Here is a 25001-nt window from a genome sequence, read left to right as displayed (position 1 = left end):
AAGGTGGCTGCTCTGACACAACTATGATTAAAAGAAGCACAACTCTCAGGTCAGCATGAGGCTCTGTCTTAAAGTCCTCCTTGTTATAGGGGTGCCTGGGTAGCTCAGTCGGCTAAGCATTCGACTTTTTCAGCTCAAGTCATGAATTCAGAGTCATGAAATTGAGCCCTACACAGGGTTCTAGGGTCAGCAGAAAGTCTGCTTGAGATTCTCTCTCTCCTTCTCCTTCTGCCCCTCCCCCCCCAAAAAAAAATAAATCTTTAAAACAAATCCTCTTTACAGTCAAACAAACTGCTGACAAACCTGGTCACATACACTGGCCTTAGTGCTCTTTTCTACATCATTAAGCCTCCTTTACCTTCCTGTGATGATGGTTATGTGTATCTGCCCTAGATTTACACGGTCTCCTTCCGCGTACTGTGTAATCACACCTAAATCACAATAAGCATTTTAAAATAATTCTTAAATACCTTTGACAATGCATACATATATATATATGTATATACATACTCTTGTCCTCTTCCTAAAAACCACTTCTTGCAAATAATCTTATATACATTTGCTCACCTTCTTTTTAAAGATTTTATTGGGATCCCTGGGTGGCGCAGCGGTTTGGGGCCTGCCTTTGGCCCAGGGTGCGATCCTGAAGACCCGGGATCGAATCCCACGTTGGGCTCCTGGTGCATGGAGCCTGCTTCTCCCTCTGCCTGTGTCTTTGCCTCTCTCTCTCTCTCTGTGTGTGTGTGACTATCATAAATAAATAAAAATTTTAAAAAAATAAAGATTTTATTTATTTATTCATGAGAGACACAGAAAGATAAGTAGAGATACGGGCAGACGAAGAAGGAGGCTCCCTGCGAGAGGGGAGCCTGATGCAGGACTCCATCCCAGGACCCTGGGATCACGCCCTCAGCTGAAGGCAGATGTTCAACCACTAAACCACCCAAGGATCCCTACATTTGCTTTTATTTTGCTTTGCTGCTGGTTCTGATATTGTTTGTTCACTGGTGCCTTTTTGATGACACATCCCAGAACCCTGTAGCATTATAACAAAGACTCAAAGACCAGGTGTCTTGGTAAAGTGTGCTAGCATTTCTGAAAAGAAAAACAACAAAATTTCCCCCAAATTCTTATGAAAATACTTACACACACTGAGTTTTTTTGTTGTTGTGATTCTTGTTGTTGTTGTTGTTGTTAACATCACTGGGAGCAAAAGTTTACCCTAAATTAACTTTGCATCTTTTCCATCATGCACCATAGGCAGAGAATTAGACAATAGTTGTCTAATTTCGTTGCAACTGAAATAGCTGGTTTTGGATTACTGGATGCCAGACTGAGTAAGGGATTCATTATGACTGATATTAAAAACTGTACAGTTAACGCTTCAACACAGTCTCTCATATTGAATGTTGTGGAGAAAGAGCCATAAGGAAAAAAAATAAATAAACCAAACCCTTTCTCTAAAAAACAATTTATCTGAATTATGACTTATTATAATGTTTTTGTGAATTCTAGGCAATGTCTTTTCTCTGACTCAAGAATAAGTAAAACTTAAAGTTCCCCCATCTCACCATCACTTATCAGGGGAATGTTTTTCATCCAATTTTTTAAATTAATTTTTTAATAATTTTATTTATTTATTTGAGAGGTGGGAGGGGCAGAAAGAGAGGGAGAGAGAGAATTCCAAGCAGACTATGTGCTGAGCAGGGAGCAGATGCTGGGCTCAATCTCATGACCCTGAGGTTATAACCTGAACCCAAACCAGGGGTGGAACACTTAACCAACTGAGCTACCTAGGGACCCCTCATCTAACTTTTAATTGTACATACCCATATGAGGAACAGTCTGGGTAAGGCCCAAACCAGGGATCAATCAACTGTGAAGTTTATCAATCTCAGCACTATTGACACTTTGGACAGGCTAATTCTGTCGTAGGGGGTTTTCCTGTGAATTGTGAGATGTTTAGCAGCATTCCTGACCTCTCTACCTACCTGATGCCAGTTGTGACACTCAAAAGTGTCTCCAGACTTTGCCAAATGTCCCTTGGGGGCAAAATCATGTCTAGTTGAGAACCAGTGGGTCTAGCGAAAGGACTGTGATGGACCCAGCTTGGATGTAAAGCTTAGTCCTAGGCCATTCAGCTGTGACCAGGGAAAACAGGGATCAGTAAATTAGAACATAACTCTAGCTGGATCTATGTGGCTGCCTCCTTAAGGAGTGCTGAAAGATTCAACCACTCAGTGCCTACCACACTGCAGAGATTTCCTCTAGGGTTTGGCTTTTGCAGATTTGGTCTTTGCAAATGTTTGCAGATGGTGTTAAGCTCTTTAATTTATCATTATACTTGCATTTTACTTTTGTCTATAGGTACTGAAATTTCTTGTCTTCTTTTGTTTTTTTTTTTTTTTAATTTTTATTTATTTATGATAGTCACAGAGAGAGAGAGAGGGGCAGAGACACAGGCAGAGGGAGAAGCAGGCTCCATGCACCGGGAGCCCGACGTGGGACTCGATCCCAGGTCTCCAGGATCGCGCCCTGGGCCAAAGGCAGGCGCTAAACCACTGCGCCACCCAGGGATCCCTCTTGTCTTCTTTTGAAAGCTTTTCTTGTTTCGGAAGCTTTTCTTCTGTTTTTAGGTATTTCTAGTATACTTATAGTTTTTGTATTGTACCATCTTCAAATAAGCTTTATGTTGACTTTTGTTTCACCTAGTTCAGAGCTCCATTTTTCCTACTCAACTCCCTCTCATTAGTATAGCCTGCAAAGTACTAGGCAAATCGGGTGGGTCTAATTGTGCCAGTCCTCCAAGAAGAAAAAAAAAAAAAAAGGACAGAAAGATGGTCATAACTAAAAATCCTATATTTACTTGCTTATAGCCCTTGGAAGTCTGGGACTATATTAATGGCTAAAAGCAAAAGCTTACAGGAACAAACGCCCTCACACACACTATGTTAATGTCTAGAGTATTTAATGGTCTGAGTAAATTGCTTGAAAATCAAAGAGCCGGGCACCCTGGTGGCTCAGCAGTTTAGCACCGCCTTCAGCCCAGGGCCTGATCCTGGAGGCTGGGGATCCAGTCCCACGTTGGGCTCCTTGCATGGAGCCTGCTTCTCCCTCTGCCTGTGTCTCTGCCTCTCTCTCTGTCTCTCATGAATAAATAAATAAAACCTTTAAAAAAAAAAAAAAAAGAAAAGAAAATCAAAGAGCCATAAGTCTATTTGAGGCACTCTGTTAGATCCCTCAACTCACTGGCCCAGAGAAAAGATGAAAATCCCAGCCCTTCTCTTGAGAGAAAGGTTGCACTGAGTTTTTCATAGGACAGAAAAATTCTATAACAAAGGACCTTCCTTCTGAAATAAGAATACTTAAGTGGTGTTCGGGTGGCTCAGTTGGTTAAGCATCTGACTTTGGCTCAGGGTCATGATCTCAGGGTTCTGGGATCAAACCCCATCTTAGGCTCCTCACCCAGCGAGGAGTCTGCTTGTCCCTTTCCCTCTACCTCTCCCCTCGACCTGTGCTCTCTCTCTCGCTTTCTCCCAAATAAATAAAATATTTGAAAAAAAAAAAAAGAATACTTGAAAGAATGAGCTTCCAGGGGCATGGTGAGAGCTCCCCTAACCATGGCTGGAGCAGAGGCAGAGAGGTTCGACTTTATTGCAGAATACTGGAGCACTGGCAATGGTAGAGTGGAAGAGAGCATGAGGAACAGAGATTCCCAGCAACAGAGCAAAGAGCTTTTAGGAAAGTAGGCAGAGCATCCTTCATGGTGGCGACAGTGTAACAGCAATCAGTCCTGAACTATATGCAATTAAGAACTTGTGTCTATCAAAGTGGAGGAGCTGCATCTACTTGTGCCTAATATTATGGGCAACAATTCCTAACAGAGATAGAGGTGCCAACACCTACCAGCAAACAGGTAGTTGTGGAAAAAGGATGATAACCTCAGTATTTTTGACGGACTGCACATTAATGCATTTCCACCACTGACTGAGGATATGGGAGGCAACAGGTGCTCAGGAAGTAGTTTTGTGGTTCAGAGAGGAAGTATCAGCCCCATTTCTCTCATCTAAGGCATGCTTTTAGAAGGAGCTCCTTGGAACTGAGGTAAGAGGGTAATGAAGCTAAGTTAATAATTATGCATCAAGGGCCCACGATTATATGAAACAAGCACTGTTATGACTTTTAAATACATGTAGCATTGAGAAGGACTGAAAAATAAATTCAATGTATCCTTGCCCTCAAAAAGTTTACTGTAGAGCAGGGAATGGAAAAATTATACAAATAGATTATAACAAAGTATCACACAAGAATGCAACCTTGGCTAAGAGGAAGAAATCAAAAGTTTTTGAGAAAATCAATAATAACATTTTGATCAACCGATTATATCACCTAGATTTGAGTAGGGGCACTTAAGAGATAATTTCAAGAGCTCATATGAGAAGCAATGAGATTCTAAGTGAGGATAATGGCAATGTAACAGAAATAAGGGACTAGATTTGTGAAATGTTGCATACTTTTTGCATACTTGTTGAAGATTTGTTGACTAATTGTATATAGGAGATGACTGCAGAGAAGACAAAATGTTTGAGCATTGGGAATTGGGACAGTGGAGGTCAGGTTAACAGAAGTTTAAATGACAAAGTGAAGCATATTAAAGTTTTTTAAAAGATTTATTTATTTATTTATTTGAGAAAGAGCTAGAAAAAGTGGGTGGGGGAAAGTGGGGAGGGAGAGAAAGAGAATCTCAAGTGGAATACTCACTGAGCATGGAGCCCTAGGCAAGGCTGTACCCGGAGATTCATGTGGGATTCCACTCAGGGCTGGAGGCTGAGCTCCATCTCAGACCCTGAGATCTTAACCTGAGCTGAAACCAAGAATCCCAAGGTTCAACCACCTGCACCACCAGGCACCCCAAGTATATTAAAGTTTTTAAGTTTATTTAAGCATTTATTCATTCCAACCAGATAGCACCTAGTAGGAAGTAGCTAGGATCACAGGAATCAGGGTAAAGACTTAAACAGAGAGAGTACAGAAGCAAGACAGGGAAATAGACTGGCTATTGCTTAAAGCCTAGCTGGCCATTTGGGACTGGTTGTCCTTAGGTTTCAATTTTTTAACCTCAAGGCATTTACAGGTTTAGAGTTTGGTTTGCTTAGATGGGCTGCCCCAGCATTAGAGCTACCTCTGTCTAATGGCCTTCTTCTTTATTTTTATTTTTTTAGATTTTATTTGTTTGAGAGAGAGTGAGCAAGAGAGCACAGCAGGGGGAGGGGCAGAGTAAGGAGAAGCAGGCTTCCCACCGAACAGGGAGTCCTAACGCAGGGGTTGATCCCAGGACCCCAGGACCACAGAATCATGAGCTGAGACAAAGGCAAACACTAACCTAACTGACTGAGCTACCCAAGTGTCCCTAATGGCCTCCTTCTTTAATTAACAGAACATAAATAAGGGAGAAAAAAGGAGATGAAATGGATGATGACAAGCTTACTTTTTGAAATGCTGCTTTAAATGCAGTATATATAAGAGGTTGCAAATTATATAGGGTGTGGCCATCTTTTCTTAGTTTTCCCCAGCAAAGACTCCTGTCTTTCCATGCTGTCTGTTCAGTTACATTCCCAGTTTGTAGATACTCTGTGCACCATAAGTATTTATGCCTTGAAAGCCGTGCTTAGGATCCATGCCATCACCACCCACCTCCACCCTGTCGCCTCTTTTTTTAGCTTTAGCTCGCTATGAGTAACTCAGATGCCTGCAGTTTTATTTTCTTCTATGTGCTGACAAGATGGAGATGAGCCTGCTCAGCTGGACCACAGGAGCACACCACTACTGAAGCTCTGTCAAGAGAGGAATGGCTGCCTGCAGAAATTTGGGCTCTAATGAAAGATTATCTATCCTCTGCATTTTTTTGGCTTCTCAGCACAATATGAAAGTCCCTGATTTGGATACTGAAAAAATAAATGTACAAGATCAAGACACTATTCTCTATAAATCAAATGAGGTCATCTTACTAAATAGAGTCTCTTCAGCTCTTCGTATTCTCCATGTGTCAGCACAGAATTGCCTCTATCTTCCTATTTCTGCTTCACACTCATAAATTCCATTCTCATTTCTGACAGCTTTTACTTATTTGAATCTATATTTTACTGTTTAACATTTTTAAAATATTGATTTTTTCCTATTGACAAAAATAAGATGTACTCATTCAACTTGACTTGGAAACTAAGGAAAAAATATAAAGAAGAAAATATGTGACCTGTCCTCTCACCACTGTTAATATTTTGGTCTATCTTCTTCCTCCTAGGCACATTTTAATTTTAAGATGTAGCTGGGATCACACTGCATAAATGATTTGGTTTTCTCATATTTTAAATCATTGTATTTTGAAATTTTTCTCATATAATTAAAGTTTTAAAATTTTTTAGATTTTATTTATTTATTTATTTGAGAGAGAAAGAAAACAAGCAGGAAAGAGGGACAGAGAGAGAGAGAGGGAGGAGCAGACTCCCCGCTGAGCATGGAGCCTGATGTGGGGCTTGATCCCAGGACTCTGAGATCATGACCTGAGCCAAAGATAGATACTTAACTAAATGAGCCACCCTGGCACCCCTAATTAAAATTCTTTTAAGCCATTATTTTGATAACTGCATGAAATTTCATTACTGTGAATGAATCTTCTATGCTGATTCCTTAACTCTTCATAATGGAATTTTCCTGGGTTACAAATATTCCTATTACAAGAGAAAAAGGAAAGACTAAAAGCCAACATTTATATAAAGAAAAAAGTTACAGAACTCTTAATTCAAGATTTCTGCTCATTCTGCTGTGAAAGATATATACAGAGTGTTTAAGAAATACATAAATTTTCTGACAGTGATTGTATGAAATATAGAAAAATAGAAAAGTTAGAAAAATAGAGCTATTTTCCTTGTAGCCTAAGGACTTTTTTTCTTAAGAGAGAAGGTAGGCAGAGGGAGAGAGAGAAAATCTTAAGCAGGCTCCACACCCAGCACAGAGCCCAATGCAGAGCTCAATGTGGGGCTGGACCTAACAACCCTGAGATCATGACCTAACCCAAAATCAAGAGTGAGACACTTAAAAGAAGATGTGGTATTCACACACACACACACACACACACACACAGAGAGAGAGAGAGAGAGAGAGAGAGGAATATTACTTAACCATCAAAAAGGATGAATACCTACCATTTACATTGATGTGGATGGAACTGGAGGGTATTATGCTAAGTGAAATAAGTCAATTGGAAAAAGACAATTATCATATTGTTTCACTCGTACATGCAATATAAGAACTAGTGAAAGGGACCATAAGGGAAGGGAGGGAAACTGAGTGGGGAAAAATTAGAGAGGAAGACAAACCATGAGAGACTCCTAACTCTGGGAAACAAAGGGTTGAAAAAGGGGAGGTGGGTTGAGGGATAGGGTAACAGATTATGAGCATTAAGGAGGTGCATGATGAGATGAGCACTGGATGTTATACTATATGTTGGCAAATTGAATTTAAATAAAAAAAAAAAGAAAAAGAGTGAGACACTTACCTGGCTGAGCAACCCAGGTACTTCTAGCCTAAGGACCTCTGAATTAGGTAGAGTTTTCCATTTTTATTACCAAAATTCATACACATTCACAAGTGCAAACAATTGAAGACGAATAGAAAACAAAAAATATAAGTATATGTTACCAAAAAGTAAGTCCTTTTTGTTTTTTTAAGATTTGTTTATTTGAGAGAGAGAGAAAGAGCAAGCACGACTAAGCACAGAGCCCAATGCAGGGCTCAATCTCACAGTACTGAGGTCATGACCTGAACCAAAATCAAGTCAGATGCTTACTGACTAAGTCACTCAGGTGCCCCAAAAAGTAAATCATTTTCTTTGATATAATTATACACATATATTTTAATGGAATCACACAATTCATATTATCCTACATTTGTTAATATTAATGACATCTTTTTACATTTTATTCTTTTTTCTTATCCTATTACATAGGGTAGAACTCCTAGAATAATTTTGAATCATAACAATCATAATGAACATTTTTGTGTAGATATGCAGAGGGTCCTTTTCACTAGTAGGCACTATGAGTAGTTCATCTGTTCACTGAACTAACAGGAGGATTCTTTGGTAGTGGGAAGCAGTTTCTATCCCCCTCTACAAATGCATCTCATGCCTGCCACAGTTTTCACCATGGCCTCTGTTAAATCTACAGCATCATTTAGGGATCAGCAATTTCCTAGTACCAAAGCTTGTTCTTACATGAGATTGCCCAGTCTTTTACAGGCTTCCCTTAATGGATGCTATTTGGGTTTTTTCCCTTTTGCCAATGCCTCTATCCTCTGATCCTCTTGCGTACCCCTGGGCACATCAACTACTTGAGATCCACATAATGTTCTGCAAGTTTTCAAAGCAAATTCTACTAAATCAAGAAGGTAATAATCCCCACATTATGTAAAATGCCTTCTACATGTCAACTTTAAAATAGAGAGGATCTAAAATAATGAAAAATTTTAACTCCGCAAAGTAAATTCAATAGAAGTCAAGGTTTTAAATATATGGATAGATAATAGTGTAGATAGGTATAGTCTCCAAATTCATTGATCCTTAAAAGTAGTTATTAAATTTCCATTCATAAATATGAGAAACTCCTTTCTGAAACTTATTTTTGATGAGTATGTTTTCACCAGAATTAATGTATGATTTATATGTGTGAGAAATTGAGAAATTATAAGTCTTATCAATTCTCATTAAATGTGTGATTTGTCCGTGAAAACAATTTTTAAAACTACTAGTTTTGTGTATTCTAGGATGATCAATGGTTCTCAAGTATACTGAAGTAAGGTGGAATCCATTTAAGGAAAGTAAAATGCCACGATGATCTAAATCATCCCTAAAGTCATAACTTTTGTTCCAGAATGAATTTTTCTTGAATTTTTTCTTTCAGGGATAACTATGATCTTGATAGACTGAATCAAGTAACATATTAGGGAGAAAAATACAGGTACTTAAAATGAAATATACCCAGAAAATTATCATGATGTTTTTCCCATATAGAGATTCTAGAGGGAGAAACAAGGATAGAGGGGGTTCTAATTATTAACTGGCTCAAAGTTAATAATTCTGCCTTAAGAGCTGCTTCAGAATCAAGAAGGGAAAGGAAGCTATCACAACTCCTACTTTAGTAAAATTCCTTTATGAAGTTTCTTAAATTAATTTGCACAACTCCAATTTTGGTAACTTTTATTCTAAATGTTTTGTTTAGCCCAAAAATACCGTAGCAAAAGTATATAACAGAACTGAAAGATGTGTTATCACTCAAGTGGGTATTTATTTGATATTAATTAAAATAGAAAAATGTTTGTTGGTGAAATAAGTTATATATGAACCTTAATTCTTAAAGATGGCCACATGCTTTCTCTCTCTCATAATTATGAAAATTACAGAATAATGCACTTGGAGGATATTCCATACAAAGAATCAGTTACGATTTATGCCAGAACTGAAGTGCCTGAAATATTTTATGACTTAAGTTTTCTAAATGTTCTCTATTTATATAAAAAAATTATAACATCTGGCTTGATACTTGAGAGAAATAAATGTAAATGATAGCATGAGATAAAATCTGTAATGTCCTTTGTGAATTGATTTTGTTAAAATTAGCTGAATTTACAGATACTGTTTTACACAAACTTGCTTAAAGTCTTCAAAAATGTAATTTTATTTCTTTATTAAGTTTCATTTTATTTTAATGTTATATTAATTTAGTTGTAATTTGGCATTCTTAACTTGTTTTGGAAATTTATGAAATATAATGAAATTTTAAAAATATTTATGAAATATTTTATGAGGTAGAAAATATACACATTTGTATATATGTGTTTAAGTGTATATATATTTATGATATGTAAGTGTATGTGAGTGTATTCATACATACACTTTTCATTTATATGGGTATGAATGCACATGGGTATATAGATAGAGAGGTTTTCAAAGGTCTTCCAAGAAATTGAATTTAACTAAGGTAAATATTGAAATGTTTTAAAATCTCTATGTAAGTGTGTCTATATGTGTGTATGAAAAAGTAAGTTTCAAGTTTAACTCTAAGGAAAAATTAAGTCCATAATTTAATCCCCCCTCCTAAATTCTAAGGACTGGAAATTTTTAGATAAAATTCCATGAATAAGTGTTTGTATGTGTTATCTATTAATTACTAGTCTCTATTAAATGTAGGAGGATGCTATATGAGAAACTAGGTATTCTAGTTTCTGGAGTAACTAGTAATTCTTGCTTCGTGTTCCCCAGTCTTCCCTGGATGAGTTTCGAGTTTCCTTTAATTTTCAGAAACGTTTGTGTTACGTTCAGATGATTCTAACATCCTCTTTGGATCTATATTCTATAAAATCAATTTTAAGTTTCTTAAACTGTCAGGGGGATGAAATGGTACATACTTATTATACCCATAACTGTTCTACCTATATATTTTTCTTATCATCTTATCACCCTGGAAAAAAATAATAAAGTAGGAAAGAGGAACATAAATGCAAATTCTGTCCATCTTTGATGAAACTAGGAAACATGTGAAAGCCCTAACCACAAATAGGAAGTGCTGCTAAAAGCAGTGAAGATCAAAGTAAGGATGATCCCAACTTCAAATCACAGAAGATACACATGTGCAGAACTAGCAGAATGTAGTTCTCCACGGTGAGCTACATTGCACACCCTCAAGTACAGAAGACACAAAATTTAGTTTATAGCAATGAGACTAGGGTCCATAGGCTGCTGGCCTGAGGAGCTTCCTTAAAATGAGTAGTTTCCTTCTTATAGGAGTAGAGTTTGCAGAGCTGAACACGAAATCAGACAATCATCTTGCAGCAAGTAATTCCACGAAGCAGAAGAGAAATTTTGCATTGTTAATTGCTAAAGAAAAGGAAAAATCCATACTACCAACTCTGTGGTAGTATGGTAATGTGGTAATAAGAATTCCTGCTAGCCTGGACAACTGCCCTGGCTCATTCACCATGTAATAAGCATCCTCTAAATATAATCCACAAGAAATCATCTTTTTCAATGATACGCAAAGTTTAAAAACTTGTACGAAACTTAAATAAAGTTACTTGGAGGGGGGGAAAGGGGAGGAAAAGAACAGGCAAAATAAATGGCAGATGAAAAATATTTTCAAAATGTTGCTATAGAGAAGATGAAAATTGTGATCTAATATTTCTTCATCAATTTTAAAGACTTGGCAGTTCAAACTACAGCATAGAGATGCAAAACATGGTAATACCAATGTGCTGTGGTGCTTCAGGTCTTCCGTTAGTTTTTATAGGCTATCAATTATAAACATTTAAAGATCCAGAGGGTCTTGAATTGGGAATTATCTAAACCAATAATCAAATGCAATACATAACTTGTGACATTAGGCCTGATTTTCTTTATTTGTAAAAATGACATGATAATGATCCCTACTTTATAGGGCCGACATGAAAATCCAATGCTAAAGTTTGGGATAGAGTGGCATACAGAAAGTCTTAATAAATGTAACCTATTTGTGACCAATTCTTGGGGAGATCAATCTCAGGAAAGCAAGAGTGAGGTCAAAGGAAGAATTGAGACCTCCCCAGAAGAGGAAGGAAATGAGGCCCAAAAAAGGAAGGAAAGCAAATACAAGATGGTACAATAGGAGAGCAGACTATAGCGTCTCAAAAAATGTTGATAGATGGACCACATGACACCACTTCAACCTGAGAATAGTCCCTTTGGGCAGCTGCTTGGTTAGAACTGAGTGCTAGACATGCTGCAGGTTGCTCCCACAGTGCCTGGTGCAATGGACCTCAAACCAAAGCCTGGCCCTTGCCCCCAGATAGCCAGATCAGCAGTCAGTCTTAGGTGATGAGACAAATGTGGCAACTCTCAGGGCTTTGCCTCCTCAGCCAAGAAGCCAGGCTGGCGGCTGAGGGCCTGGGGGTAGCATGGGTATGGTTACATGGATCAAGAAAGGACATAAAGCAACAAGCGTTGGCAAGGATGTGGATAAAAAGGAACCCTAGTGCACTCTTGATGGGAATGCAAACTGGTGTGACCACTTGGAAACCAATATGGAAGTTCCTCAAAAAGTAAAAAATATAACTACCCTATGATCTAGTAATCACACTACTTGGTATTTGCTCAAAAAACCCCACAAAAACACTAATTCAAAGGGATACATGAACTTATAAATTTATAGCAGCATTATTTAATAGCCAAGCTATGGAAGCAGCTCAAGTGTTTATCAATTGATGAATGTAAAGAGAAGATATATAAACATACAATGGAATATTAGCCAGCAAAAAGAATGAAATCTTGCCATTTGCAACAGTATGGATAGAACTATAATGCTAAGTGAAATAAGTCAGTCAGAGAAAGACAAATATCACACGATTTCATTCATATGCAGAATTTAAGAAACAAAACACAGGAAAATAAAAAGAAAAATCAAAAAACAAACTCTTAACTATAGAGAACAGATAGTCATCAGAGAGGAGGTGGGTGGGAGGATGGGTGAAATGGGTGAAATAGGTGAAGGGGATTAAGAGTATGCTTATTATGATGAGCACTGAAAATGTATAGAATTATTGAATCACTGTATTATATACCTAAAACTAATATAAATTGTATGTTAATTATACTGGAATTAAAACTTGATAGATAGATGATAGATAGATAGATAGATAGATAGATAGATAGATAGATAGATCTCTCCCTTAAAAAAAAAAGGTCATAAAAAAAAAAAAGGTCATGGGGTGTCTGGCTGGCTCTGTCAGTAGAGCATGCAACTCTTGGTCTTGGGGTTGTGAGTTTGAGCCCCATACTGAGTGTAGAGATTAGTTAAAAATAAAATCTTTTAGACAGAGGTAAACAAACCAAAAAGGACTCTTAATAATAGAGAACAAACTGAGGGTTGATAGTGGGAGATAGATGGGGGATGGGCTAGATGAGGAATGGGTATTAAGGAGGGTGCTTGTGATGAGCACTGGGTGTTATATGTAAATGATGAGTCACTGTATTCTACTCTTTTTTTTTTTTTAATTTTTATTTATTTATGATAGTTACAGAGAGAGAGAGAGGCAGAGACACAGGCAGAGGGAGAAGCAGGCTCCATGCACCGGGAACCCGATGTGGGATTCGATCCCAGGTCTCCAGGATCGCGCCCTGGGCCAAAGGCAGGCGCCAAACCGCTGCGCCACCCAGGGATCCCTGTATTCTACTCTTAAAACCAATATTGCACTGCATGTTAACTAATAGGATTTAAATAAAAATTTAAAAATAAATAAATAAATAATAGAGGCACCTGGGTGGCTCATTTGGCTAAAGATTCAACTCTTGGTTTCGGCTCAGGTCGTGATCTCAGGGTCATGAGATTGAACCCCAAGCTGGGCCCTGGCTCAGCATGGAGTCTCTTTGAGATTTTCTTCCTCTCCCTCAGCCCGTCCCCCTCTTCTCATGTGCTCTCTCTCTCTCAAATAATCTTTTAAAAAATAATAAAATAAAATATTTTTTAAAAATAAATAAGGACATAAAGTGGGCCTAGAGTATTTTTAATAAAAAATATTTGACATTAATTATAAATAATAGCCAAAGAACATATAGAAATAATGTGTCAGATCAAAGAGAAAATTAAAATCAAACTAAAGGACTGAGTATGTGAGAATGAGTGTGAAGGGAAAAAGAACTCTAAGGAGAAAGAAGACAAAGAACAGACAAAAGAAGCAAGACTGCATTGCGGCTTCCACGGACTCTAGGCACTTTTGCCTTCATGGACTCCTTCACCCATTAAAAAATAATAATAATAAATAATAATAATAATAATAATAATAATACAAATACATACACACATATATATAATATTTTATGATTGCATTGGTATAAAGGCCAATATAATATTAAAACATTTCATTTTTTTACCTAAAAGTTCATTTTTTTCTTCTGATTAAAAAAAATTTTTAAATACTCTTATGACCCAGAAAGGATTGTGGGCCCCAGCCATTGTCTCTACTGTGCTTTAATGGGCCCTGAGAGGAAACAACAGAGCTCCAAAAACAATTAACAGGGCTCCCTCCAAAAGCCAACTCCTTCAGGCAGGTTCTTGTTTATCCTTGTGTTCCCAGCACCTCCTGGAATTTTCCAAGTATTCAGCTAATGCCTACTCCATGCCAGGTGCTGTGCTAGATGCTGGGGTTACGAAGAGAAATAAGATGTTGCCCTTGCCTTCTGTGTTGGTTACAGTGTCAATGGGACTATGTCTATTAAGATTTATATATTTTCAGGAGAAAATCAAATATACACACTAAAAAGCTAAAGCTGGGGCTAAACAAAAAGTATGTTTATTAGCTCACATAAATGAAAATGTTTGTGGAAGTGCTGGATTCCTGCCTGACTGAATTTAAGGATCAAGTGTGATCATAACAAAACCACCATGACCGGTAAGCTCTCATGGGCCTGGCACCATCCTGAGCACTTTACACATATCCACTCATTTAATTCACAACAAACCTACAAAGTAGGTAGTGGGGTTTTTTGGTTCTGCTTTGGTTTGTTTTTTTGGTATATAGCCATGTAATAGAATGTTACTAAGCAGTAAAAAGGAATGTAGTTCTGATACGCTGCATAGTGTGGATGAACCTTGACAATAGTGTGCTAAGTGAAAGATGCCCATCACAAAAGGGCGTATATTGTATCATTCACTTTATATGAAATGTCCAGAATAGACAAATCTGTAGAACCATGAAGTACATTAGTGATTGTCAGCCTTGAGGGAGGCAGGAATGGGGTACTGGGTTTCTTTTGAAAGTGATGAAAATGTTCTAGGATTAAGAGTATTGATGCTTGCACAATTTTGTGAATAGACAAAAATCATTGAATTGTATACTTTAAAAAGGTGAATTTTATGGTACATGTGTTATATCTCAATAAAGCTGTTATTAAGAAAGAAAAATGTCATCCCAACATTCTGTCAGGTTGGTGGCTTTGGGATGGTGAAGTGAGCGATGGGACCAGTGTATCCTGTGTGCCGGCACCTCTTTTGCTATAGTGGGTTCCTTGATCCCATAACAAAGTAGGCAGTGTTATTAACTCCATTTTGGCCAAAAGCAAAGTGTGATACTCAATGTCTCTCCATTTCTCAGCTCTGCCTTCCAGTGGACAGTCTCTTAAGTCTTCATAGTGGCCCAAACTTATTGGTTATTTATGAGAGAAAAATTCACAAGAATTCTTTATAAAGAATCTACAGGATTTGGTAAGTCATTGGATGTAGGGATTGGGATGGTGTGGGGGCAAAGAGACAGATCTTTAGTTGTAACACTTTCTAAGGTAAATATAGAAGAGAATCTTGACTTTTGAGAAAAGATGCACACAGTTTGGCATATGTTGGATTTAGCGTTTCAATAAGATACTCAGATGAATATACTTTTTTATTTTTTTACTATATCTCATGTCCTTCTAAAAAGTATCTTGAGAAACTTACATAAAAATAAATAATACGGGGCTTCTGGGTGGCTCAGTCGGTTAAGTGTCCAACTCTTGGTTTCAGCTCATGTAATGATCTTGCGGTCATGGGACTGAGCCCCACGTCAAGCTCTGTGTTCAATGCAGAATCTGCTTCAGATTCTTTCTCTCTGCCCCTCCCTGCTTGCTCTCTCTCTCTTTTATCTCTCTCTCTCTAGCTCTCTCAAATAAATAAAATTTTAAGAAAAAAGAGAGATACTACAACAACATAAATAATAAATAGAAATCAGCAGGCACTGGGGTGGCTCAGTTGGTTAATGGACTGACTCTTGATTTTGGCTCAGGTCATGATCTTGGGACTGTGAGATAAAGCCCTGCACTGGGTTCTGCACTGAGCTGGAAATCTGTTTGATATTCTTTCTCTCCATCCACACCCCCCCCCACCCCTCTCTTCCCTCTCTCTCTCAAATAAATAAGTAAAAATTTTAAAAAATAAATAAATAGAAATTAGTTTGGAGGGAAGATCATTTCTCCTCAGGAAACCTCCCCTATAATTACTACCACCCCTGCTGTGTTAGAAGCCCTATTTGTATGCTCCCATAGCACCTTATATTTCTCTCAGCATAGCATTTATTTAAAACTTTATTATTACTGTCATTTTAATATAAGTTCTATGATGGTTCTATTACAGTCCTATTACATCTCTATCCATGTAATATACCATCCATCTTCATTATGTAGCACAAGAAAGAGAAAATGAATGAATGAATAAATAAATTCAAAATCTTATTTAATTCTTCTAAGACAGCTGGAAAAAGGAAATTATCATTCACCAGCAATGAAGCTTGGATGTCTTTGACTATGAAAGCCATGTTTCTTTCCATGTACCTTGACACATCCCTATTCAAAATGGATATGAGTAAACTAAAACAATACACAAAAGAATGGCCAAGATTTGGGATGCTGGTTAAAGCGTCTGCCCTAGGGCATGATTCTGGAGCCCCGGGATCAAGTTCCACATAGGGCTAACTGCATGGAACCTGCTTTTCCCTCTGCCTGTGTCTCTGCCTCTCTCTCTCTCTCTCTCTCTCTCTCTGTCTCTTATGAATAAATGAGTAAAATCTTTAAAAAAAAAAAAAAAAAGAATGGCCAAAATTTGATAACAGATCCCAAGGAATGACTGAATAAACCAGCAATGTTTGGCCTGAGGAAGATATTATGGAAGAAATTTTAGATGGGCCTGTCTTGTATGTCCTGCTGGAGCTGGACTCCAAGGATATACACATCATAAAAATAAATTTTGTTTTACAGATGTTGCTGAAGGGAAGCCAACCACCACATAGGAGAAACCATAAAGACAGATTTTGATCTTAGTATAAAGAAGTCTCCTATCAATCAAAGTTGCCCAAAAATAGAGATGCCTGAGAGGTAGTGAGTTCCTTGTCATCCGGCTTTTTCAAGCACAGGCCAACTAAGGATAGAGATGGTAGTGGATGTTGTGTTGGAAATGCAGAGGGATTGGATGGCTTTTGGTTCCCTTCAATGCTGAAGTTATGTGATCCAATTCTCAATAAAGAAAAGTCAAAAGGGTCTCCTGTACTTAACAGGGAAAGAAATTTCCTACCAGGAATGTATATATTTTTACCCATGTAGGAGGAATGCCACAACAGAAAATGGTCATCGCAGTTACCTGGATAATCATGTCAATTATCTTCATCCCATTTCCACCATTCTATTTTCTTACACTTTAAGATCTTACTTTGGTTACCCATGTTGCAGAATGGAAAATGTTCTGACTAGCTAGCTAAATTAAATTAAAATTAAATTCATTTAGCATTTGGATTTATCAGGGAAATTAATGAATCTAGCACTTCTGTGGTCAGTTATTGCCTCTCTTAGCCAAATCATGCTGGGACGCATGATAAATGTGTGCTTCTGGTCTGAAGAACTGAGAACCAAACTCTGAATTTTGGTAACCCACCAGTGTGCCTCCATCCTGTTTAAAGCGGCCATCTAAATGCTACGTATGCTAGAAGACAAGTTGGTACTTTGTGTCAGTCTCCACTACTTTTTTTTTTTTTTTGCCTTTTTAAAAAAGTTTTATTTATTTATTTGAGACAGAGATACAGCAAGAGAGAGCATACGCAAGGGAGAAGGGCAGAGTAAAGGGGAGAAACACAACCCCGCGGAGTAGGGTGCCCAAAGAGGAGATGGAATCCAGGACCTGGGACCTTGGCCTGAGCCAAGGTTTCTCCTCATCCACCAATGAGGATAGCCTAGCAATAGCTCATTTTATGCTTATTATCCAGTAATTACCATCCAGTCTTCCTCTAGATTCATATATACATTGATCTCACTAATATCTGAGAACCACCACTCAGGCAGTGATACTTATTCTGTGTCCTCCTAGATGTTGCCAAGGCTGTGGTGCCAGATTTTGTCCACCAAAACTCAGTGAATGACTCTCCACCCACTTCTATGATAAGCCTGTCCCATTTTCCCTGAATTAGAAATTCTGCTCTCTTGGTTTTCCTCTTTTTGAAGTGAATACATGTAAGGTAATGAACAGTGTATTTTTATCGGTTAAGGACCATTTTGGTGGAGTGTTGGAAGGGGAGGATGTTAACTGTGCAGTAGGGGACATTACTCAGAAGCACTTTTCTGCCTTGAATTCTGAATTTGGAATTGCTGCTTCAATCAACTAGAGATATCTATCTCCCCAGGAAAAGCTCATGCTTTCTCCATGGGTGCAATCTGTGCTTTCTTTGGGGGCCTTTGACACTACTATTGTTGCTCATTTGGTGTTCAATACTTACCAGAGGAACCAATGACAAAGTACACACATGAACTGACCTCCATATTATCCTCTTTTATGTAACTAGAGTCCATCTCAGAAAGTACTGAAACTGGTATGTATTCTGGAATCAGTGTCTTGCTTAGGAAAAACTATATATAGTAAGGCATATGGGGCAACCTTGCTGTCCTCAGTCTGGAGAGTCACCCAGATTCCATGTTCCTGAGGCTTGGGAGTGTGTGAGATAGGCAGCTTTTTTCCCAGGTGAGAAAATAGGTCCATGTTACTACACTCCTAGGAAGTCAGTGTACTCTCTGTGCAAAGAGTGAGTATGAGTGCAACAGGCTTGGGAGGTGACTTGTTGACTCTGTGCAGTGTGTGAGAGTGTGACTGTGTGTGTGTGTCTGTGTGAGAGAGAGAGACAGAGGGAAAGCGAGACAGAGGATGGAGACAGATAGAGAAACAGAGAAATAAGAGAAAATGAGGAGAGACACAGCGTGAGATAGATCCCCCCAGCAGATATGTCCCAATGACACCACAAGATGGACTCAGTCAACATTCTCAAAAGAACAAAAAACCAAAACCTCCTCACACAGTACATTTTAGAGTCCTAAGACCATGGGTGGTCAACAGTGCAGATGCTTGGTAACCAAGAGTCTCCATATTATCTAGGCCTCCATTCATAATAAGCAACAGTCCCCAAATTAGTATTTAGTATGGGGGTAGCTAAAACTTCCAGTTCATTGCGAAACAGAAGTGGTGAAAGCAGGCATCTTTGTCTTGTTCTTGATCTTAAGGGAAAGCTTCCAATCCTTTTTTTTTTTTTTTTTTAAAGCTTTCAATCCATCATTGAGTATGATTCTGTAAACCTTGGGGGCCTTGAATCTGTCCACTCTGTACCCTCGTTTGTACTTCTTGCACCCTCTAGCCACTTGCTTGGACCACCACAACCACCTTCTAAAGTGAGTTTCCAGGAACCCTGAGTGGCTCAGTGGATGAACCTCTGCCTTCAGATCAGTACGTGATCCCAGGTCCTGGGATTGAGTCCTGCATCGGGCTTCCTGCAGGGAGCCAGTCTCCACTACTTTTAGTTTATAACATTAATAATAATAGCAATAGTGGTATGATTGAGCACGTATGTAACAAAGAGAACTATTAAGCAATTAAGCTAGTTTTAACTTGATGTTTATTATTTTTCCTGTAGAAGCATCAAGAAGGAATAAAAAGTAACACTCACCCCCAAGTTAGCCAAGACTTTAGGTTCCTACAGGTCAGAGTCTAGGCTCTGAGCCTTCACGTGCTACCCAGTGAGTTATCAAGACACTTTATGTAAGAAATGTGCAGTTGGGTTCTTAATTTTGTCTATGAGTTGAAAGGAAATTGGAACTGTGTATATTTCCAAGGATTTGGAAAAAGAACAAGAACTTGTTTTACCTTCGGGATAGAGAACTCAGCCTGCTCAGACCAGCCCCTCTTTGACAGCAAAACCTTGAAAGGAGTCGCTGCCAGGTAACTGATACAGGCTACATACTAAGGCTTAGAAGCCTACAGGGATAAGCCCTGAATTTCTCCAGGAGAAACAGAGCTACGACAGAGCCAGCCTCCAGGGAAGGACCCCTGGGCACAGAGCTGAACATGGAAACCTCTGGCTTGAGGCGTCAGCCAGGACACCAGTACCCCAACAGTGGCATCTTGTGGACATAAGAAGCCATAGCAGCAAAGACATTGAAGGTCTGAGAGACAAGGAGATGGTATGAACTTCCTGGTATAACTGTATGATCTAAGGAAGGAGAGGAGCCCTAAAGTGATTTTTTTAAAGATTTTATTTATTCATGAGAGACATACAGAGAGATAGAGAGAGAAGCAGAGACACAGGCAGAGGGAGGAGCAGGCTCCATGCCGGGAGCCTGACGTGGGACTCGATCCTGGGTCTCCAGGATCACGCCCTGGACCGAAGGTGGTGCTAAACTGCTGAGCCACCAGGGCTGCCCTAAAGTGATTGATAATAGAATTCCTGCCAATCATGGACAGTGGGGGCTTAGATTCTTCTAGTTGAATCCATTAAAAAAAATTTTTTTTAATTAAAAAAAATTAAGTCAACTATGGAATTCTCCCATTTTCTTTTTTTTTTTTTAAACATTTTTATTCATCTATTTGAGAGAGAGAGAGAGAGAGAGCACATAAGCAGGGGGCGGGGGGAAGACCAGAGGGAGAGGGAGAAATGGACTCCTGGCTGAGTGCAGAGCCCTACACTGGGTGGATCCCAGGACCCCAAGATCATGACCTATCTGCTCCCATTTTAAATCCCCTCATCTAAAGTACTCCCCTGCCCCACCACCGTCTGTATCCTTACTCCTTTCTTTCCTTCAGAGCCCATTACCAGAAAGCCCTTCTAGTTCATATGTTTGCTTGTTTTTATCTGTCTCATAAGTATACTTATTTATTCCTGGTCTTCCCCTACATAATCCACAAAGGCAGGGATCTTGTCTTCCTTATGTGCCACTGTATCCCCAGCTCTTTTTTTTTTTTTTAAGATTTTATTTATTCATGAGAGACAGAGAGAGAGAGAGGCAAAGACATAAGCAGGCTCCATGCAGGAAGCCCGATGTGGGACTCAATCCCAGGACTCCAGAACCACACCCCAGGCCGAAGGCAGGCGCCAGAGCGCTGAGCCACCCAGGGATCACCTCTGCAGCTCTTAAAACAGTGCCTGGCAAAAACACCAAGTTCAATAAATTTTTTTTTTTTTTTTTTTTTTTTTAGTTCATGAGCGACACAGAGAGGCGGAGCCACAGGCAGAAGGAGAAGCAGGCTCCTCACAGGAAACCCAACGCAGGACTTGATCCTGGGACTCCAGGATCATGCCCTGAGCCGAAGGCAGACGCTCAACCGCTGAACCACCCAGGCGTCCCTAAATTCAGTAAATATTTGTTGAATAATTGGATGAAATGAATTATACCCTTGAAACAAACTCTGGTCCAGGCGCTGTGCTAGACATTTATGTAACTTAATCATCACAACTGCCCAATTAATAGGGGCTATCATTATCCCATGTAATAGATGAACAGAGAAATCAAACTAGAACTACTGAACTCTCCTGCCTCTCACCATTCCTGTTTTCCATCTCACTATTTACCTTTCCCAAGAACACTGCCTTAAATATCCCCCACTTCTCCTTCAGGTTAGGTTGTGTCCCTTCTGTCTTTCCTCTGAAAATAACATATGTATAACAATCACTACACTTACATCATTCATGTTTGAATCTCCCTAAACTCTGAAGTCCTTGAAGGCTTCAGGATTGTCATTTTGGTGTTCACAAGAGTTCAGATAGAGCCTGGAATACATTAGGTACTCAAAAATGTTTTTGTATGACAATAACTGGATGAATGGGCTGACGACCATGCTCCCAGCCCTAGTGAATTCCCTCACACTTCTCACTTCTTCTGTGATGCTCTTGCTTCATGAGGGCCTACTGTGGGCCAGGCACGGTATGTGGTATGGGAAATACAGAAATTAAAAGAACAATCCCTACAGCAGAAGAGCCACCGTCTAGTGGAACTGGGTGGGGAGAGTAACTACAAACAATCACAATCAGCACAGTTAGTACACAGGTGTACAGGTGGTACTTTGGGAGCAAGGAAGAGAAGCAGCTGGCCCTGAAACAGGGGTCCCTTGCTGAGTTTTGCAGGAGAGTAGAGATTAGAAGGACAGCACATAGCTCAGTGTAATTCAATAGAATGACGGGAAGTGGTGCAAGCAGCGAGGCTACAAAAATAGGCAGGAACCAGATCAAGAAATGTTATAAAGATGTTGAAAGAATAATCAAGAACTCAGACTTTATTCCAAAGGTGATGGACAGGCCTGAATCAGGAGGATGATGGAATCAGATCGGCAGTTCAAACAACAGGGAAGTGAAAGATAAGGCCTAAAGTAGAGCAGTGGTCATGGGTCTTTAAAAAGTAGTCAGACTGCAGAGGTCAAAGCAATAGGATAACTGTTTCTGAGTGGGAGTGGGGGAGAGAGAAAGACAGGGAGCAGCCAAGGAGGACTTCCAGGTTTCTGTGCGAATGATGGTGCCATTCCTTGGTAAACAAAACAAAACAAAACAAGAGGAGGAGCAATTTTTAATGATATACCGTTAAGTGCTCAATAAATATCTGTAAAATTGAAATTGGACTTAATTAAAAGGTAGATTGCTTGCTTCGGACAGATTGAGTTGAAGTACATTTCAACTGCAGCTCAGGACAGTGATTTTGGGGTGTGTGTGATTGGTGGTAAATACCTGGAATAAATTTTCACAGAATATCCAGAATGAGAAGAGGGCTGAGAACAAAAGAAAATCCAACTTTTAAGAGGTGTAAGAGGAAAGAGCAACTAAGAGGAAAATCACTTGTTGACATTTATTGAGCACCTACGGCAAGAGACTATAGTGGATGCTTCTCCACTAGAACTCAAGAAGCAAGAGGCCAACAGGTGATTTCTATGTACCACTAACCAGAGACCAAGATTCATTGGGAACCTGAGAAATGACGCAATAATCTTTTCGAAATTGAGCCACACTGCAGGCTCCAACATTTATCTTATGCCCGGGGAGCCTTTTCCTCCCGCCCCCTTCACATGGAGTCTGGATTAGGTGACATTACTTTTATTGACGGTGACTGCAAGCAGGTGTGAGTGGTGCTCCTCTTTCAGAGGACACAGGCCGGCCTGAAGGAACTGGGAAAGGCAGGCCAGAGTTGGGCTGTGGATGCAGGATTGACTCCTTATTTGGGCGTGAATGCTGCATTCTGAGAGGGAGATTTCTTTTGGGATTAGGCATAGACAGGCACAGGAGAGGCGGACAGCACCAGCCATCAGGCCGCACTCTCTATTTGAAGCACGGCGGCTTCTTCGGCAGCCCCAGGTCTCCCAGGATCTTCCTCGGTGTCCTGTGGCGGTTCTGACTCCGGCTTGGGCTCCAGCGCAGGCCCGGCTTCCGCGGGCGGCCCGTCAGCGCTCCGGCCGGGCCCAAGGCGGGGCGGCTTGACCGGCGTGGGTGTCGGCGAGGCCGGGCCTTTGCGGCCGGACAAGGCCCTTCGCAGGCTCTGTACCTTCTGCAACCCGGTGCGCCGCAGCCGCCGGGCCCGGGACTCCACCGGCTCCTCGTCTGAGCTCTCCCCGGCCGCGGCCTCCGGCTGCTCTGGGGCGGGCTCCGGCCGGTCCGCGGCGCCCAAGGGCTCGGGCCCCTTGTGGAAGGCGCTGGCTGGGATTTCAGCCTCGTCCTGCAAGTGATGGACGCAGCTCTGACGCCGGCAGCCCCCGCCCCGCGGCGGGCGGCCTGACCCCCACCCACGACACCGGGGCCCCGCCCCCCCGCCCCCCCCCCGGCCTCCGCGGGAAAGTCGGGGGCGGGGGGAGGGCTACCGGGCGGGCGGGCTGCAGAAGCTGGCAAAGCAGGTGGGGCCTGCTCAGGCAGGGCGGAGGTCGCAGGGGCAAGGATCGGAGGCAGGGTACAGCCGCGCGGGGCGCCTCTGCCGCCGTCACTCCCATTCGGGGACGGGCTGGGACTTGGAGCAGATTCGGCGGACGTGGCCTGAGCTCGAGCCGGGCGAGGGCCGAGGGGCGAGGGCCGAGGGGCGAGGGGCGAGGGCCGGGCGCGGCGGGAAGCGGGTGCGGCTGCGCAGTCCGCGCCTCCGGGAGGGGCCAGGAATGCGGGTGCGGCAGGCGGGCGCGGGCCGGGGGGGCGGGGGGCCGGAAGTCACTGACCTTGAAGAGCAGAACGTGGAGCTTCCCGCGCGCCACCAGCAGCCCGTGGTTGGCCTCCAGCCGCTGCACCTGGGCGGCGCGGCGCACGGCGCGCTCCTGGGCGGCATCCGCGTGCGAGCCCACGCGCTCCGCCTTGGCCAGCAGCTGCGCCAGCGCGTCGCTCGTCGTGTCGTGGCTGCGGCTCAGCGCGCCCAGGCCGCTCTGGATGCGGCGCACCGAGCCCGCCAGGCCGCCCTGCCTCCGGGCCAGGCCCCCCTGCCGTTCCCGCAGGGCCTCCAGCATGGTGGCCAGCTTCTCCAGCAGCGTCACCACCGTCACGGCGTGCACCGGGCCCCCCGCGGGCGCGGCGGGCCCAGGCCCCGGCTGCAGAGCGCTCTCGCCCATGAGCCCCGACCGCCCTGCCCTGCTTGCTGCCCCTGCGGCCGCTGGCTGCGCTCTGGGCCGGGGCCTCCCTTCCCGGCTCCTCCCCGGCTCCAGCCGTGACTCAGGCAGGCGGAGCGGCCCTCCCGGAGGCGGGAAAGAGGGCGGGGGGGGGGGGAGGGGGGTCCTTGGGCAGCGCTCCCCCCTGTGCCGCTCCGCCCTGGGGGCCTCCGCGGGGAAGCAGGCCGGCCTTGTACCCGCCCCCTTCCCTAAACTCTCTCCCTGGAGGTTTGAGTTCCCCTCCCTCCGCTCCAGTTCCCTGGTGTGCCTCTTTCTGAACGTACTCCCACCACCGCAAAGGGTGAGCCATGGAAAATTCTGTCGTGCACATGGAGTGGGCAGAGAAACTATGTAAGTGCGGCCCAAGGGTAACCCGAAGGGCTTCCAGAGCCACGGCCTTCGGCCTCCCACGCCTCCGAGGGCTGTACTTGCGCGCCGGGGCTGGCGGTGGGTAGGCAGAGAGGCTCTGGGATGCGCCGCTCACGGACCCAAGACTGTTGAGGCCTAAGGCCTCGCTTGCTGACCACACAGACTGCTCAGTGCGCACTT

The 25001-nt window shown here is 41.8% G+C and overlaps 1 protein-coding gene and 1 long non-coding RNA gene across 5 annotated transcripts in view; one reads left to right on the top strand and one right to left on the bottom strand.

Moving 5' to 3' along the window:
* Window positions 1-23318, top strand: part of LOC140614889 (uncharacterized) — a 47529-nt gene extending 24211 nt beyond the window's left edge. For 3 of the 4 annotated variants that reach the window (XR_012015624.1, XR_012015616.1, XR_012015621.1), the window contains 3 exons: window positions 15175-15284; window positions 16805-16921; window positions 21051-23318. This is a non-coding gene — a long non-coding RNA (uncharacterized lncRNA). The remainder of the gene's footprint in view (window positions 1-15174; window positions 15285-16804; window positions 16922-21050) is intronic. The other variant, XR_012015622.1, reaches the window with a different exon arrangement.
* On the bottom strand, window positions 22917-24528 carry CAVIN3 (caveolae associated protein 3). Its single transcript, XM_072794279.1, has 2 exons — window positions 24033-24528; window positions 22917-23548 (listed from the first exon to the last, which is right to left on the bottom strand). The coding sequence occupies exons 1-2, from the start codon at window positions 24414-24416 to the stop codon at window positions 23141-23143; spliced, it is 792 nt and encodes a 263-aa protein (XP_072650380.1). The 5' UTR covers window positions 24417-24528; the 3' UTR covers window positions 22917-23140.
* Window positions 24529-25001: the final 473 nt, after the last annotated feature.

Source organism: Canis lupus, chromosome 23 (genome assembly GCF_048164855.1).
Source record: "Canis lupus baileyi chromosome 23, mCanLup2.hap1, whole genome shotgun sequence".
Classification (NCBI taxonomy): domain Eukaryota; kingdom Metazoa; phylum Chordata; class Mammalia; order Carnivora; family Canidae; genus Canis; species Canis lupus.
Note: the sequence above shows the minus strand (reverse complement) of the source record. Positions and strands in the feature narration are given on the sequence as shown.